This window comes from Vigna unguiculata, chromosome 5 (genome assembly GCF_037176805.1).
Source record: "Vigna unguiculata cultivar grain cowpea cultivar isolate G323 ecotype 2 chromosome 5, ASM3717680v1, whole genome shotgun sequence".
Lineage (NCBI taxonomy): Eukaryota > Viridiplantae > Streptophyta > Magnoliopsida > Fabales > Fabaceae > Vigna > Vigna unguiculata.
In genome coordinates, this window is record NC_140796.1 from 7,045,894 (window position 1) to 7,063,056 (window position 17,163).

At 26.9% G+C, this 17,163-nt stretch overlaps 1 protein-coding gene across 1 annotated transcript; it reads right to left on the minus strand.

The window, feature by feature from the left end:
* Positions 1-7,330: 7,330 nt before the first annotated feature.
* LOC114183176 (BON1-associated protein 2-like) lies at positions 7,331-7,935 on the minus strand. Its single transcript, XM_028070099.2, has one exon. It carries the CDS (start codon positions 7,847-7,849, stop codon positions 7,361-7,363), a length of 489 nt encoding a protein of 162 aa, XP_027925900.1. The 5' UTR covers positions 7,850-7,935; the 3' UTR covers positions 7,331-7,360.
* Positions 7,936-17,163: the final 9,228 nt, after the last annotated feature.

The window sequence follows — 17,163 nt, forward strand, 5'->3', positions numbered from 1 at the left end:
TGGATTCATTGTTTCATCCGCTATCAGTCTGTTCATTAATATTTAGTCTCACGTCTGACATGTATATACATCAGAGTGATAACAGTGTGTTGAAATTTTTACATGGAATAGAGATAAAAAAAAGTTTATAATATATAATAGATGTAAACTTCATCTTACAAATCAATTTTATAAAATTGAGTTAAATTTAAAATTTAATTCTAAATAAAGAAATTGAATATAAATAAGAAAGAATAATACAACACAGCAGTCTTGTATAAACAAAATAATAGCGATGGATAAGACATTAACAAACTCGAAAATTCTGAGAAGATTGAATATGATATATATATAAATTTCAAAGAAGGAGGTGCAGCTATTTTTGAACTGTACGTATTTGATGGAGAGCTTGCTTTCTCTGTCTGTCACTGTTTTGGAGGAAATTAGAAGAAAAAGCAAAAGTTGGAAAGTAAATTTCAGTGGGAATGGTCCTGTTCCACTGAGTATAACGGAAGATTAAATGAATCTTTACTTTTCTGCACAAAAGTTGTTAGAATTTGGAGATTTTCTACAAAAGCAATTTCATTCTTCTCTGTGTGCGTCTCAGTGGACAAGTTTATCACGGTGATTTAAAATTCTAAAGATATGATATTTAGTGAGAATAAAGAAATTTCAGAGTTTTTTTAACACAACAAGTAAATTAGATTACATTTGTAAACAAAGTTTCATTCCTGCTTGAAAACAAAATGTTTAGCTTAACGTGCAAGACAATGGAGAAACTTGTAACTCTTCCTTTTGCTTTTCTTTGCTGTGAGCGAAAACGTGGGGAAAAGTTATAACCAGAAAAGGAGAAGCGTGGTTAAATAGACAAGAATAATGTGTTACAAAATATTTATATAAGGACAAGGAGAATGTTACACTGAGTTTGATTCATCAAACTTTTCTAAGAGAGAACACAGATAAATTTTATTATAAATTAAAGTTTTTAAGTTATAAATGGATTACCTCATAAAAAATTTATAAATTACTTTTTGAAAAATTATTTTACTTTGTACATAAATTAATTTTGAATAGTACATAAAAATTTTATTTCAACAAAAGCTAACATTAATTACAACTAAAATTGTTCATAAAAGATTTTTTTTTATTTAACATTTAAATTATACATATTAATTTATTTGTTTGATTAAACTGCTTCCAACTGAGTGAGAAAAAAACATCATCATTTGGAAATATGCGCCTAACAATACCGAAATTTGATATTTGTCATATCAGTTATTATTTTATCGCGACAATGAGTACGTTTTCTGAATTGTCTTCATCTTAAGAAAAGTACTCTCTTCCATTATTTTCTTTTATGTTCTGCCTTATTTTTTTCTCTGGCTATTCTTATTCCACATAATCACCACTTTTATCTCTATGTTAGGGTCTATCCAAGTTATTTACCATATTTCCTAAATGTTAAATGTTCATGAACTTATAATCAACTCTAACGTTCTTCTTCTGAAGATCTCTGAGATTACCACGTCTACATTTCATTTAAAGTTTGGGAACTTTTAATGGAAATGGAGTTCTAGATAAATTTGATAATTTTAAAATTATAAAAATATAAATTATATAATTATAAAATTATAAAATAATAAAATAATAGATAACACGTGACGATAATAAAGTAAGATGATATGACAAGATAATAACTACATTAGTAAGTTAACATAAAAAGTTAAAACGGAAACTCAATTCAAAAAATTAAATTGATTGACTACTCAATGTACCACCAAACTTTAAACCTATAATTTTTATACCATTTACGATTCACTTTTATCTCTATGATTTTTTATCTTTTCTTATCATACATGTTGTTTAACATTTTATTCCTTTACTTTTCCTTTTTTTTTCACTTTCCTTCCACGACAACTAATTTACACAAAAAGAGAATGAATACTTATGTTGTGTTTGGAAGAGATAATCTAAGAGAGTAATTCATGTATTTAGAGAACTTGAAATTCTTTGAAGTAAAATGACTTGTTTGGATAAGAAAATTGCAATTGACAATTTTTTAGAAGGTATTTCAAATAACTAAAATGATAGAATTTGAAATTCACTCAAAAAATAAGGAAATTGAAATTCCACAAGTTGTGAATTCCTCATTGGTTAGGATGAAAAATGTCCACAAGTCCAAAAAGTCGGCTCATCTCAATTTTTAGCTCAGGCTAAATCATTTACATCAACCCGACCCGACTTGACTCTACTACGAGCCCAGCCAGACTTGACCTTCGATCAAAGCCAAAGGTCGAGTCGACTAGGCCAGAGCCTATGGTTAAGCAGAATGGACCAGAACTGAAGGTTGAGCTGAGTCGACTCGAGACGAATATCGAGTCGAACTGTCTTAGGTCGAAATTCAAGTCGAGCCACTCTGGGCCGAAGGCTGAGCCAAAACGTCTTAAGTCAGAGGTTGAACTGACTCGGTCGGACTAAAGTCGAAACAAGTTGTTTTGGATCGAAGGTCGAGCTAACACAACTCGGGTTTAAAGATGAAATTGAGTTTGGTTTAAAATAGAAATTAAATTTGTTTTATCCAAAAAAAAAATTAAAATATAATATATTCTAATTACTCCATCCAAATAAACTGTTTAAAAACTAAAAATAATTCAATTGTATGTAATTCAATTACTATGTATTTCAGTTAACGTTGATCTATTTATATAGTTTATCGTTATATATTCTTCACATTACATCCTAAATAAATTGGAGATAACTATATATATATATATATATATATATATATATATATATATATATATATATATATATATATATACTTGTACTTTTTAATTAATTTATCTTAAATTATTTTATATTTTAAAATAAAAAATATTATTTTATTAATATTAAATAAATGTTGAGCAGAAAAAATAGTGTTCGTATATCATCATCTCTCACAACTACCCCTTTAAGTGAATAATACTAAAAAACAAAATTTTTTGACCGTAATGGTTAGAAGTGGACTTTAAGCCTAACTTCACAAAATTGGTTTGTATATATCTCGTGCGTGAGACTAGAAATGAATGAATGGTCTATTAGCGGCCCGATATCGAGTGAAATAGAATGTCTAAGAAAGTTCCTATAATAGACTTTAATTTTTTTTAAACAATGGTTCTCATACTATGTTATAAAATGAATTTTAAGTCTAGCTCAATCTCAAAACAAAATCGACTTGTAAAGTGAAGTTTGTACCTCACTTATATAATTATAAAGTTATCTTATTTTTAGGAACTTCTAACAGTAATATTTAATAAATTTTTAAAAGATATATATGGAGTAAATATTTATATCTAATCGTTCACGAAAACTTAGTATAAATCTAGAATAAAGTGTACACAATATATTAGCATATAATAATAATAATATTAATAAGATATAATAATATCACTATAAATGCCGCAATAGACGAAAGAACCGTGTCATGGACGAGTTACGTGATTAAGTAGATAACGGCTCTCTGGTGCATGCGAAAATAATATAGTATTAAATTTATGTGATTAAATTAAATTTAAATATATTTTCTAATATAGTATTAGTAAAGTTTTTTAAACATAGTGAGCCACCTGCTAAAAGGGAAAGAAAGAAAAGTGTAAGAAAGGTATAATGAATTAAAACAAAATAGAAAAAAATTGTGAAAAACATTTTAAGACATTCCCCCATTAGTGTTAACCTCGTTCCTTGTGCTCCAAAAGCCAAAATATTTAATTGGTAAAAAAGGAGAATAGTTACTCTCTTCGCAATCTCTGTATTTCTCATTTATCAAATTTATGAAAAGGCCTAATACGATTTCTATTTCCCATTTTTTAACTTTTTTTTCTTGTCACGACTCCTTTTGAAGCCCCCTTCATCATTTTCTCGACTTTTTCCTCTTCTTTTTTAATTTAAAATTTTCTTTTGTTTCGGCTCATCCTTAAATTAATTCTTCATGGTCCATTATCACAGAAGTGAGTTATTATGAAGTATTAACTCTGAAGTCACAGAGCTAAAACAAACATGTTGTTTCTTTTATAGGAAATGCTAAAGTTATTAGGAAAGTAAAAATATATATGTATTATTACTTTTCATATTTGATGTGTAATTTATAATGTGAAACAATATATTGCAAATTTGAATGAAAAAGAAAGATAAAAATGTAATGGTATTGTGAAATAATGGTGTGTAGTTGTTTTAACCGAATGAATAATTGATTTTTTCCATTTTTTTTTCCATTTCCCTGTACACAAAAATGGAAGTATATCACAAGTCTATTATATTATTATTATTATTTTTATTATTATAATAGATAATTTATTATTATTTCTTTTAATTTTATCTTCAATATCTTAGTAAGATAAATGAATAATTCATTGATTGCTTGTTTCTTTTATCCTTCTGTTAATTTATTACTCATTTTTTTATTTTAAATCTTAAAATATTTTGTACAATGAAGATTTGTGTAATTAAAAAATAACTATTCAAATAAACGAAATTAAGAACAAAAAAAAAATTATCTAATAAATTAAGAATTTAGACAATTTAATTTCAGAAAATTAATAATTACCTTTTTTAAAATGCAATACATATAAAAAATAAAACAAAAGAAAATATGTGTACTTAAAATTATAATAAATCAAAAATATGTAGGATATTTAAATAACCTTAATAAATATAGAATGAGTGAAACAATTGAAAAATAATAAAATGAAAAAAAAAAAAATCCTCCTTCTAACTTCCGTTCATTTGGAGGATTCCATCAATCTTTTCTGCCTGCCTACAATTTTTGTCGGCCCAGATCATAAAGTTAAAAGAAAATTCTATTATTATTGAATTTATTTCACAAAAGTGGCTTTAAATTAAAGTTCAGTGACCCATTTTTCTTTGTTTATTATGATGAAGGAACGTAAGGATCTGCGCCATAAACTAATGAGTATGAACTCACTTTGTTAGGGTTTTTGTTAGATTATCTTTCGTATCGAAGAATGTGATGCTCGACAAAACCTATATATGCCTTTTATTCTGGAATAAAAGAATATATATATTTCTTTAACATGACAAAGTATTTTGTTTGTCTGAAAATACACCAATATTTTACTGTTTAAGGTTTTTGATAAAGCCTTTTAATCAAAATTATTATTTAAGTAGCCTTTCAATCAAAATCTGTTGTCGATAGAGTTGTTTAAGGATAATTCATATTGATAAGCAGTGAAGTAATTTTTGTTTACCATTTTTATTCGTCATGTTGAAGTATTGCAATACATTTCTAAATAATTTACTGGTTTACATGTATTTAAATATAAGTAGCACCCGTATAGTTCATGAAAAAATCTCTTAAAAAATGAATGTATTATACTATATATATCATGAATGATAAGTCACCATCAATTCATACAAAAAACCTTCAACTAATAAAGAAAAACTATATAATAAATAATTCCAATTTGATTTTTACTACGGAGAAGAAAGTTAGATGTGTGTAGATATAAATAGGATAACATTTACGCTTATCATTAAGAGGACCATTTCTCTGTATTTAATTGAAAGTGATTATGCAGTACTTTTTTTTATATCACACTTTCACCATAATGGACATATTTGTAAAGAGATATATTAGTAAAAGAACTAAACTTAACAGAGAAATTCAATAATCCAAAACATTAAAGCAATAAATAATAGGTTTTGTGATTTTTTTTATATATTACTCAATGTTTTGACCCTAAATAGGTTAAGATTTAGGATCACTAGGGTGAATGATATCACCACTTTTGAAGTATTGTTTGTTTTGAGTCTTTAACTTATAATATTTTTGTTTTTAAAAGATGTTTCAAAGAGTTGAAGAAGAAATCCATATTTGAACCGTTTACAATCTTGATTCCTATGATATGTTGAGTATATTGGAACAAGTTCCTAGTAGAGATCTAAGCATCTTAGTGGAGGTTAAGAAAACAAGGTCTTGTAGTTATAATCTTGTTTCTGTTCCTACATGCGCTGTTAATGTTTCGATCTCAAATTTTGAAGGAAAATGATTTTTTAACTACTAAATTTTGACAACTTTCTCTTACAACCTTAGGTGACATGTTTTAAATGGTTCTTTATTTTTTCATTCTTAATATTTCAAAATCACTTAGAAGATGACACATCATGTTCTAATAGAAAATTGTCAAAATTTAGTAGTCAAAATATCATAAATTTTTGAAAAAATATCACTAGAGTCAATCAACACATTTGAGCTATTATCCGTTTTGGAGTCTGCAACTTTTTTATAATTTCATTTTTAAAAGGCATTTCAAAGAGGTGAAAGAGAAAAAAAATTTAAACTATTATCGAAGTCTCAAATATATATTTGTCTCATAATACTTAAAAGTCTGGTTAAAGATAATTTAAATGCATCTTTTTTCTCCAATCCTTTATTTATCTTTTAAGAACAAAACTCTAAAAATATTTTAGATTGGAAACTTAACTAAAGTGATTTATATATAATATATATATATATTTATATATTTTGTAGTTAGAGGTCATAACTTGGTGTCACCATAAGTGGGAATTCTTTCTACCTGTCAGCAGAGCAGACTGTGGTTGCCTATGACGTGCAGTGCAGGTAACGAAATTTGATTCCAGTTCTTTCGATTCGCTTCACTTCAATACTTATATGTGAACGCAGAAACGTAATTGATCTGCAACTATAGAATAAATCCTACGGTTAAGTTTTGTCCCCTTTGGATTTTTCTCATCCTTATTGTAATTTGCTTTTATAAGTTAGTCAATGAATTTTATTTTTATATAACTTCTCTAAATTCTTAATTTTTATTCTGTATAGTTAATTTTAACTTATATATAAGCTTTTGTTACTTTTAAAAAATTTAAAGAAATGTTTTTCCAAATATGCTCTTAATACATATTCAGAATAAAATTTATAAATTAAAGTTTAGATAATAAAATTAGGTTTAACATGCTGACCTCGACCATGTGTGGATTCTGAAAAATTGAGTTTCTAACTAAGCATACCACACAAAATTATAAGATCAATCTCGAAACTATATTTAAAACTACTTAAACTGAGAAATGAATGTTGTCTTAATTAGTTACTTGCAAAAGTGTTCTTCTGCATCAAATCTTGTTTAAAAACAGGGTTTGGATTTTTTTTCGTAAACTCCTTGTAAAACTTACATTTTAGTCAAATATAAATTTGCAGACGATTTTGGTAAAATAATCTCATCTTATTCACTCGGTTAATTAATTTTGATATTTAGTTGAATCAATAGATTTTAGTATTATAAGTTAATTATTTATTTACACAAATAATCTGAGTGCCTTAATCAAGGTAAAACAGTTGAGAATGTTTGGTTCGACATTTCTTAAATCAGTCATACATCAAACCATTTCCAACAACGTTGGCAGAAGAAGAACACAGCATGTCCCGTTCCCTAACCCTAACAGAGAACTTAATCACCCCACTGCGCCTCCCTTCCCAATCCCTCAACCCGTAACTCAGAATCTGCAGGTTCTGCTCCGGCGCCGCCGCCCTGAGAACCTCGGTTATGTCTATCCTCGCTATCCCAACGTCCTTCATGCTCGGCGCGTTCTTGCACTTCACTGTCAGCGTGATGGACCTCGCCTGCGCCGGTACGTCCACCTCTAGCTTCTCGTTCCATGACGGGTTGCCGCTGCCATCGCTGGTGGTTTCCACCGTGGCTATGCCGGTTGCGTAGCTGGCGATGGAGTCCGCTCGCACCACCACGTAGAGGCTCTGAGCGGCGTGCCTCCAGTTGGCGTGGAGGTCCTCCACCGATAGAACAGTGAGGTCTAGGGTTCTCTTCAGAGAGTCGTGTGGTCCGGGTTTTGAGTCCATGGGAGAAGGTTGGAGAGAATAGGGTTAAAACTTGGTGTGGGTTTTGCTAATGGAGAAAGAAAGGGAATGGAGTGATACATGTACTTTATAACAAAGTTTCTTATTTTATTTATTTTTAATTTTTCATCGCTATGAATAAATTAAAGGAAAATGAGGTTTTGACAAAAAAATATTTTGACAAAGTTGACAAACTTTCTATAAATAGGATTAAAGTAGATTAAATTTTTATTTTTTAATTAAAAAGAAGTAATAAAAGTAGTACTTTTTTACTTTATTTGGTAGTTTGTCAAATTTTTTTTTTAATCTGTCATTTCCCTAAATTAAATAATAAGAATATATTTGATGTTTCTTAAATTTTAAAAAGATAGAGCCAAACTCTTTTCCAAATCTTACCGCGAAAAGTAAATTAAAGCAATCTATATTCTTTATTAATTATACCAGTGACATCTATACATGTTGTCGATTTTTCATCTTTATCATAAAAAAATCTTAAAATTATAATTATAAAAATAAAATATAAATAATTTTTATAATTTTACTATAAATAGTTGTCATTGGTATTGTTATATCGTCCAGAGATAAAGTCAATTTATAACATATGAACAGAGATAAACTTCATATTACAAGTTGATTTTGTACAATTGAAAATTATGCTTTAAGTTCAGTTTCTAATATGGTACCTACCTGAGTTTGGTTATAGTCTATCAAAATTTGATGCTTGTTGATTTTGTTATCAAATCACCATTAATGTTTAATCGTAGTACTTAAAATTTGTATATATATATCTTGACGTAAGGGATATCCTGCAAATTTCACTTTATAAACTAATTTTATAAGGTTAAGTTAGATTTAAAATTCATTTCTTAACATTTTTTATTTTTTATTTTTTATGTATTTGTATGTAATAATTATTTCAATGTCTCTTAAAATATAAAATTGATAAAATAGTTATGTATTTAAAAACTATTTATTTGTTGAAAAATAAAATTAAAAAAAATGTAAAGCAAAAGAGTAAATTATTTCGAATAAGAAAAAGCTACGTGTCAATCTATTTATACTATACTACAAAATAAAGAAATTTTAATGTAATAGATGTGAAACATGAAGTACATAACAAGAAAAGGAACCTGAAGGCATCCACCTATTTATACTATACTAAAAGATAAAGAAATTTTAAGGCAAATTTGAAACATGAAATACATAACAGGAATAGGAATCTGAATACATCCACCTCTCCAAAAACATTAAGAAATTCATTTTAATAGAAAATACATATTCTCTAATCATGAAAACATATTTCATTCACTAACATTAATAAAAACAATAATCAATAATAACAAGTATATATTTAAGAGAATCAATTTATGGTTGTTAGAATAATGTTTAGTCTTGAGATCTGTATACATGATGAATTGATTGAAAATCTCATTTATAAATCAGTAAAATTGAATTAGATTTAAAATTCACATTTTAATAATATTTATTTATTGTGTTGTAATAATTATTTAAATTTTAAAAATAATTAAGTTTAAAAAGATGATCAAATTAAAGAATGATTAAATTTAAAAAAATATCACTCAAAAAATAAAATTGATAAAATAGCTATGTTAATTTAAAAATTATTTATTTATTTATTAAAAATAAAATAAAATGTAAACCAAAAGAGTAAACTCTTTTTATATAATGATATTAGGAAAAACTATGTGTCAACTTATTTATATACTAAAAGATAAAGAAATCTTAATGCAATGTGAAACATGAAATACATAACAGGAAAAGGAATCTGAATGCATTCACCGTCCAAAAACATCAAGAAATTCATTTTTGTAGAAAACACATTTATCAAAAGTATTCTCTAATCATGAAAACACATTTCTTTCACTAACATTAATAAATTTTTTTTATCAATAATAACAAATATATATTTAAGAGAATCAATTGAGCTCCATTTAAAAAATTTTAAAAGTACAATAAAAATTTATTTGAAATCATTAATTATAGAACTTCTCTATTCTTATATATTTTAAAGTGTTGGATTATCAATAAAAAGTTTTTTTGTATTCATATTTTGTTTTCAATTTTATCTTTTAAGGGATCATCTTTTGAAATTTAATTATTTTTATAAAATTTAATTATTTTTTAAATTAAATAAAAAATATCTACAAAATAAATTAAAAAATATATACAATTAAATTAAAAAAATATTTATATTTAATTTTACAATAATAATTTCATTATTTTTTGTTATTATAGAAAAAATTGAATATATATATATATATATATATATATATATATATATATATATATATATATACCCACTATTATTAAAATGGATCTTATATACATTTTTTCAAATTAAGAATAGAAATCTTTAATTTCAACCTAAAAACTAAGAAAAACCCTAAATATCGATGACATAATCACACTAATAACTACTTTACATGGTTCTTTACAAACCCCAGCTTGTTTGTAGAAACATAGAAACACCTCTTATAAGAATCAGGTTCTCCAACCTATATTAGGTTTACATTGGTTCTTAAATTAAAAATAAGATATAGAATAAATTTTGATATCCAATAAATGTTTACACCTATTTTTTATATATTATTTTATTTTTATATGTTTTCACACTCCATTTTTTCTCTTACTTTTTAGGAATAATATGATTATTAAAAAGTTAAAATTTTATATTTATGAATAAATAAAAAGTAAAAAATAAATGTAGGAATTTGTTAGGTGGTGAAATTATAGCTTTTCAATGAAAGATCGTGTGTCGGTGGTGATATGTTTACTTTTATAAAATAAAATACACTCAATTCATAACTCAATATATAATTATATTTAATTATATTTGTTTTATTTTTTAATTTGAAAAATTTAGCACACATTTTTATATTATTGTCGTTATTTTAAATTAAAATATATTTTTCTTATAGTATTACTTTTTAAAAATAATATAGAAGGTATCGTGTTTCATGTTTCATGCATATTACACGGTTGTCATTGTTTGGAAATTTTACGCGGGTCCCATGCAATGTGAAAAATCAGGAAGCGGGACCAAACTTTAGAAGGAAATCTCTGACTTATAAATTTTAATTTGACTTCTCCACCCATTAAATAGAATTAATAATAGGATTGCAGTTTATAAGATTAAAATTTGTTGTCTTTTTTCAAATTTAAAAAGAAATTAATATAATTTTAAGAGATGATATAAACTCATATTTGAGTAAGAATGTTGAAACATTAACTTAAAACGCTAATATGTCATAATTTAACACAGTTAAATTAATAAATTATATTTATTCATTTTCTTTAATTTAAAGATCAAATTACATCAAAATTTAAAATTTTAATTTAACGTAAGTACTAAAAATATATTTATGTTATGAATTAATGATTGTCCATTGATTTGATACATTTACTCATATGATTCATTACTCTTTATGGTAAATATTTGTATTAACTAAGTTGATTTGTTTCCTTTATGGATTACATATTGTATCTATAAATAGGACTCTTCCTATCAATAATAATAGACTAATGAGTTGCTCCCTATTCTCTATTCTCTATTGTTTCTTATCTTCTCTATTATCTGTCGTCATTTTTTATGTTATTCGCTTTATTTCATAACACGTTATCAGCACGATGCTCCAACCAATTGAGGACTAGTGAAAGCTTTTTCTCTATAACGACAGTGTTATGCGTGTCTCAATCCAGGCTCTTTCTAATCCTTTCTCAAATTATAATTTTACCTTATATTCTTCCTCTTGTGATAAGAATTATTTAACTTTATCAATTTTCATCTTCGTCTTATTATTTTTATTTTTATTTTGACGGTGATTATTATTATTATTATTAATATAATTATTTTATGTGCTAGTTCTAAACACACGAAATGTTGCAAAATTTGGATTTGTGACCCTTGATAGGAAGAATTCCTTATATTGGATTTTAACTGTTGAAATATATTTAGATGCAATGGATATTGGGATACCATTAAATAAAGAAATAAAGCATCTAAGCAACATGACAACAATATTGTGAAAAGAGATTTCACAAATATTGTGAATTTATTTCATGCCTATGTATGGCTGGCTGGACAAAGCAATAAAGCTTTTGATGAAAAATCATGAAATCCGCCTAATATGCTCCATTCCCAGAAGTGAATGCAGCAATTAATATTATGAATTTCTTTCATGCCTTTGTATGGCTGAACAAAGCAATGAGCTTTTGATAAAAAATCATGAAACCTGTCCAAATTGGTTCTGCTCCATTTCCAGAAGTGAATGCAGCAACATTTTATTTATATTTTCATGATCGATCATGATCTTGATTTTGGACATGGTTATAAAGAAAATTTCAAAGACACATTTTGTCACCAGAAGTGGCACGATAATGTGAAAAAAAGTAAAAGGAAAATGTGAAAATATTGACAAAAAGATGAAGGTATATATTATCATTACGATGGTAAAGGCCATTTGAGTTGTACTTATTGTACACCAGAGCATCTTACAAATAATGAGAAGAACATAGAAACACACTTTGCTTATGAAGATGGTGATTCTGATTATGGCCATATGGATGCTACTCATCTTAATATTGTTATTTTCTTTGCTAAAGCAAATGAAAGCATTGATCACCTAATTGATTATGAGAGTGTTGAAAAAAAAAATCTCATATTGATATTTACGTTTATATGAAAAACGAATGTTTTGCACTAGTACCAAAAGATATGTGTCTTATTGATAGTGCAACAACTTATACAATTCTCAAGAGTAATAAATTTTTCTCTTGTTTGATAATGTGAGACATCGATGTTAGTATTATTTATAGTACTACAAATATATTTGAAGACTCTAAAAGAGCTACTATACTTCTACCAAGAAGTTGAATAGAAACTTATTAAGTTTTAATGATATTTGCCTAAATGGATATTATATTGAGACAAACAATGAAAAAGATATGAAATATCTTTATATCTCTATGTTTGAGTTGAAAAAGAAAGTGTGTTGGAGAAATTATCAACATTCTCTTATAGTTTGTACTACAAGTTTATTAGTACAATTTAAATGCATGTCATGGTAAACCAGAAGTTTACAAATCAAAATGATTGCCTTGTTTGACATGATCAGTTATTATGATGTGAAAAAAAAAGGGTTGAAAACTCATGTGAACACGTTTGAAGCGTGGTAGATCTATTGGTTCCAAAGATAAAAACTCTTGAATGAGAAAGGGGGCTAATATGCAAAATAACTTAATCGAAAAGGTTGAAATCCCAAAAGATTCATTTGACATAATTAATGGTTCGGTTCCAGAAGAACCTCAGGTACCTGAAATGGTTGAAAATGATGAGATCTCAATAAATTATGTCATGAATCATATAATATGGAACCAAAATGAAGTTAACATTGACGAAACTTTTACTTATAACATAGCGATGAATGCTATGAATGACAATGAGGATCAATAAACAATGATCATTGAAGATTGTCGGCAAAGAAAAGATTGGCCAAAATGAAAATATGCAAAGAAGCATAATTATATTTGTTTGCTAAACGAAAGGTTTTTTGACGTATAGTTCGCACTCCTGAAGTTGTGAAACCCATTGGGTACATATGGATTTTTGCGCAAAAATCAAATTAAAAATGATGAAATTGTTAGATACAAAGCATAATTGGTTGCTCAAGGTTATTCATAAAACCTTGTATTGATTAGTGAAAAAACATGTTCACTAGTATTGGATGCAACAACATTGCAATATTCGATTATCCTAGTTGCACAACAAGGTTTGCATTTACATCTAATGGATGATGTTACAACCTATTCGTACGGTTCTTTTGAGAATTATATTTATATGAAAATCCCTGAAGGATTTTATTTGCCCAACAAGACAAATTCTAAAAAGGGTTATTCAATAAAATTGAACATGCTCTTTTATTGATTAAAGCAAGGATGTGTGTGGTATAACCATCTTATTGAGTTCTTATTAAAATAAGGATATGGAAATGATCCTTTTTGTCTTTGTATTTATATGAAAATATTAGAAATTCAATTTTTCATAATTATTGTTTATGTAGATTACATAAACATCGTTGAAACTACTAATGAGCTCACAAGGCAATTGAAAGAATTTGAGATGAATGATCTTTGAAGGGCAAAGTCTTGTTTGAAATTAGAAATTGAGTATTTAAATAAAAGTATTTTTATACATCACGAGGCTTATATGATTAAGGTGCTTAAAATGTTCTAAATGGACAAGTCATGTCCATTATGCACTCCAATAGTTGTGAGGTCGTTAGATATTGATAAAGACTATTCTTAGACCTCAAGAAAATGATGAAGATCTTCTTGGTCTAGAAGCACCATATCTTAGTGTCATAGAAACACTAATGTATCTTGCGAATTATACTCGATCTAATATTGCATTTGCTATAAATTTGTTAAGCAAGATATAATTCTTCAACTACAAGAAGAAAATGGTTTGGAGTAAAACATATACTTCGTTACTTTAAGGGTACTACGAATATGAGCTTATTCCATCCAAATGATTCAGATTCAGACCAATGGGTTATGGATATGCATGTTATTTTACATATTCTTACAATGTCACAATGGTTGATCACAAACAAGATGTTTGTTCACATGTGGTAGTACAATGGTTTCATGAAGGTATATGAAACAAACCATAGTAGCAACATCGTCTAATCATACAAAATTACGAGGAAAGTTGTGAATATGTTTGGTTAAGGTTTATAATTCAACATGTGCAAGAAACTTGTGACTATCCCCGAGAAAGATGGAATCAACAACCATATATGAAGACAATAGTGTATTGTTCAATTGAAAGGATGATATAGATATCCAAAAAAAAATTCGTTCATCTGAAAATATGACAAGTCTATTTGTAAAGTTTTTGCCAAGAAAAACTTTTGAGCAAATGACTCACAAATTCGGACTCTGTCACCTTAATGATGTAAGTTTACATGAGGGGGAGAAATAGAATATGTGATGAACAATATTGTATTAAAGAATACAGAATGTTGTACTCTTTTTCCTTCACTAGGTTTTTTATCCCAATGGGTTTTTCCTAGTAAGGTTTTAACGAGCCACATTCTTTATCAATGGACACTCAAGGGGGAGTGTTATGAATTAATGATTATCCATTGATTTGATACATTTACTCATATGATTCATTACTCTTTATGGTAAATATTTGTATTAACTAAGTTGATTTGTTTCCTTTATGGATTACATATTGTATCTATAAATAGAACTCTTCCTATCAATAATAATAGACTAATGAGTTGCTCCCTATTCTCTATTCTCTATTGTTTCTTATCTTCTCTATTATTTGTCGTCATTTTCTATGTTATTCGCTTTATTTCATAACAATTTAATCAATTTAAAACTCATGTTACGTAATTTTTTTCCAATGTTCCAGTTCATTGTTAATTCTTATTTTATATGTAGCTTAACAATATATCTTTAATTTTTGTAAATAGAGTATGTTTTAGTTTTTATTTTGTAATACTTTTTTATTTTATTTAAACTCAAAATCATTGTTTTTTGACGTATAATTATTATGTGACAGGCGTTATTATTTACATGTGTTAAATGAAAAATAAAATGGCCCTTTGGACTTTTCTTTATTAGAATTGTGATATAGTGTCAATAAATAAAGTTTTGAAAATGCGTAACACATAACATCCCTTTTAGAAAATATATGTTATAACTAAAGTTAATAACTCAGTTTAAAAGGAGGGAAACAAATATAAATTTAAAATTTTAATATTTTATAAATACAAAAAATAACTATTTTAAATTTTATAGAATGGAAAATAAATATTTTTTAATGAAAATTAATTTGAGATTATTTTGTATGACTTGAAAACATATTTAATCTTTTAGTTTTAACAATAGATAAAAATAAAAACAACTGCAATAGATTGCTATGGAAAAAAGAGAAATTTTGATCGTGTCAACATATGGGATCTAGCTAAAGAAATAGGGGTAATGCCATCCAGTGAGAAAGTATAAGTTCTGAGAAAGCTAGATGAAATGGATGAGAGAGATAAGAACATAAGAAACATGAGAGAAAAGAGGGAAAAAGCACTATACTCAATGAAAATTATAAGTCTAAATATAAACTACCTTGAAAGCAAATTTCTTCTTAGACACTCTCTCTTTGTATTTAGAAGCACCACATTTGGACATGTATCTTCATTCTCATGCTTTTTTCAACATAGGATACAGTTATTACGACAAGCATGAAATATTTCATAATTACGATCTAACTCTTTGGTTAAGTATTTGCAATCTTGGAATGTTACTAGCAAAGAAGAGTTTTCAAGAAACAATTCTTTGAGCAATAATAGTAGCGTACTAAATGATACATCGCTCCACCCATAAAGATTTTTAATATGGAGTAAACGAACAATAATTAATATTTTTGAGAATTTTTTACAACCCGTGTATGCTTCTTGACGAGCATCATGTACTAAATTGTAAATCCTCACCATTTCTACATCGAACTCTTCATCTTCATCTTCATCCAAGATGTCATCAAAATCACACTCAAACATCATAAAAGTATCCTCTAAAAGTTCATTCAAATTATCATCCATATTAGTCTTTCCTTTATCCACTTTTGAAGATCCACCTTCCCCATGAAAAATTCATTTATCATATCTTTTATCAAATCCATCACAAATTAAGTGTTCATACACTTTTGCTCGGTTACTCCAACAACAATTATTACAATTCTTGTACGAACATAAAATTTGATTACTTTGTGCTGCATTACTAAATGCAAAGTCGATAAATTTGTTTAAACCATCATAGTACCTGCCAGAAGATTTTGGTTGACACATCCAACTCTTGTACATGATTCAGGTTTTCTCGTTAATTTTTCTTGATAATTGTTTTAGTTACTCTTAAAATACTTGTTGTAAAAGACATAATTGAATTAGATAATTGTTTCAGCTTTGTGATCCAAAATATATATCATTACAAAAATCAGATTTGTGGTCCAAATTTAAATGCTACGATACAATCAAATCCAAAAAACAAATACATAAGCACGGTGAATTACGATAAATTTTGACAAAAAATAATTACTTAAATCATACACGTTATTAGTGACAACATCATAAAGAATGAAGGACCAGATAAAATTCTTATTAATTTGATGAAAGATGAAGAGATACTCTGAAAAAGTAAATTTTCAACTACTGAATCGATTAACTTCACTAATGGTTTATGACAAGTTGGTGAAGAGACAGTGGTAATATGAGCCCCAACTGTTCCAACCCAAC

Bases quoted from the DNA above. Each gene is read 5' to 3' on its own strand.
- LOC114183176 (XM_028070099.2), bottom strand. From the start codon at position 7,849: ATGGACTCAAAACCCGGACCACACGACTCTCTGAAGAGAACCCTAGAC.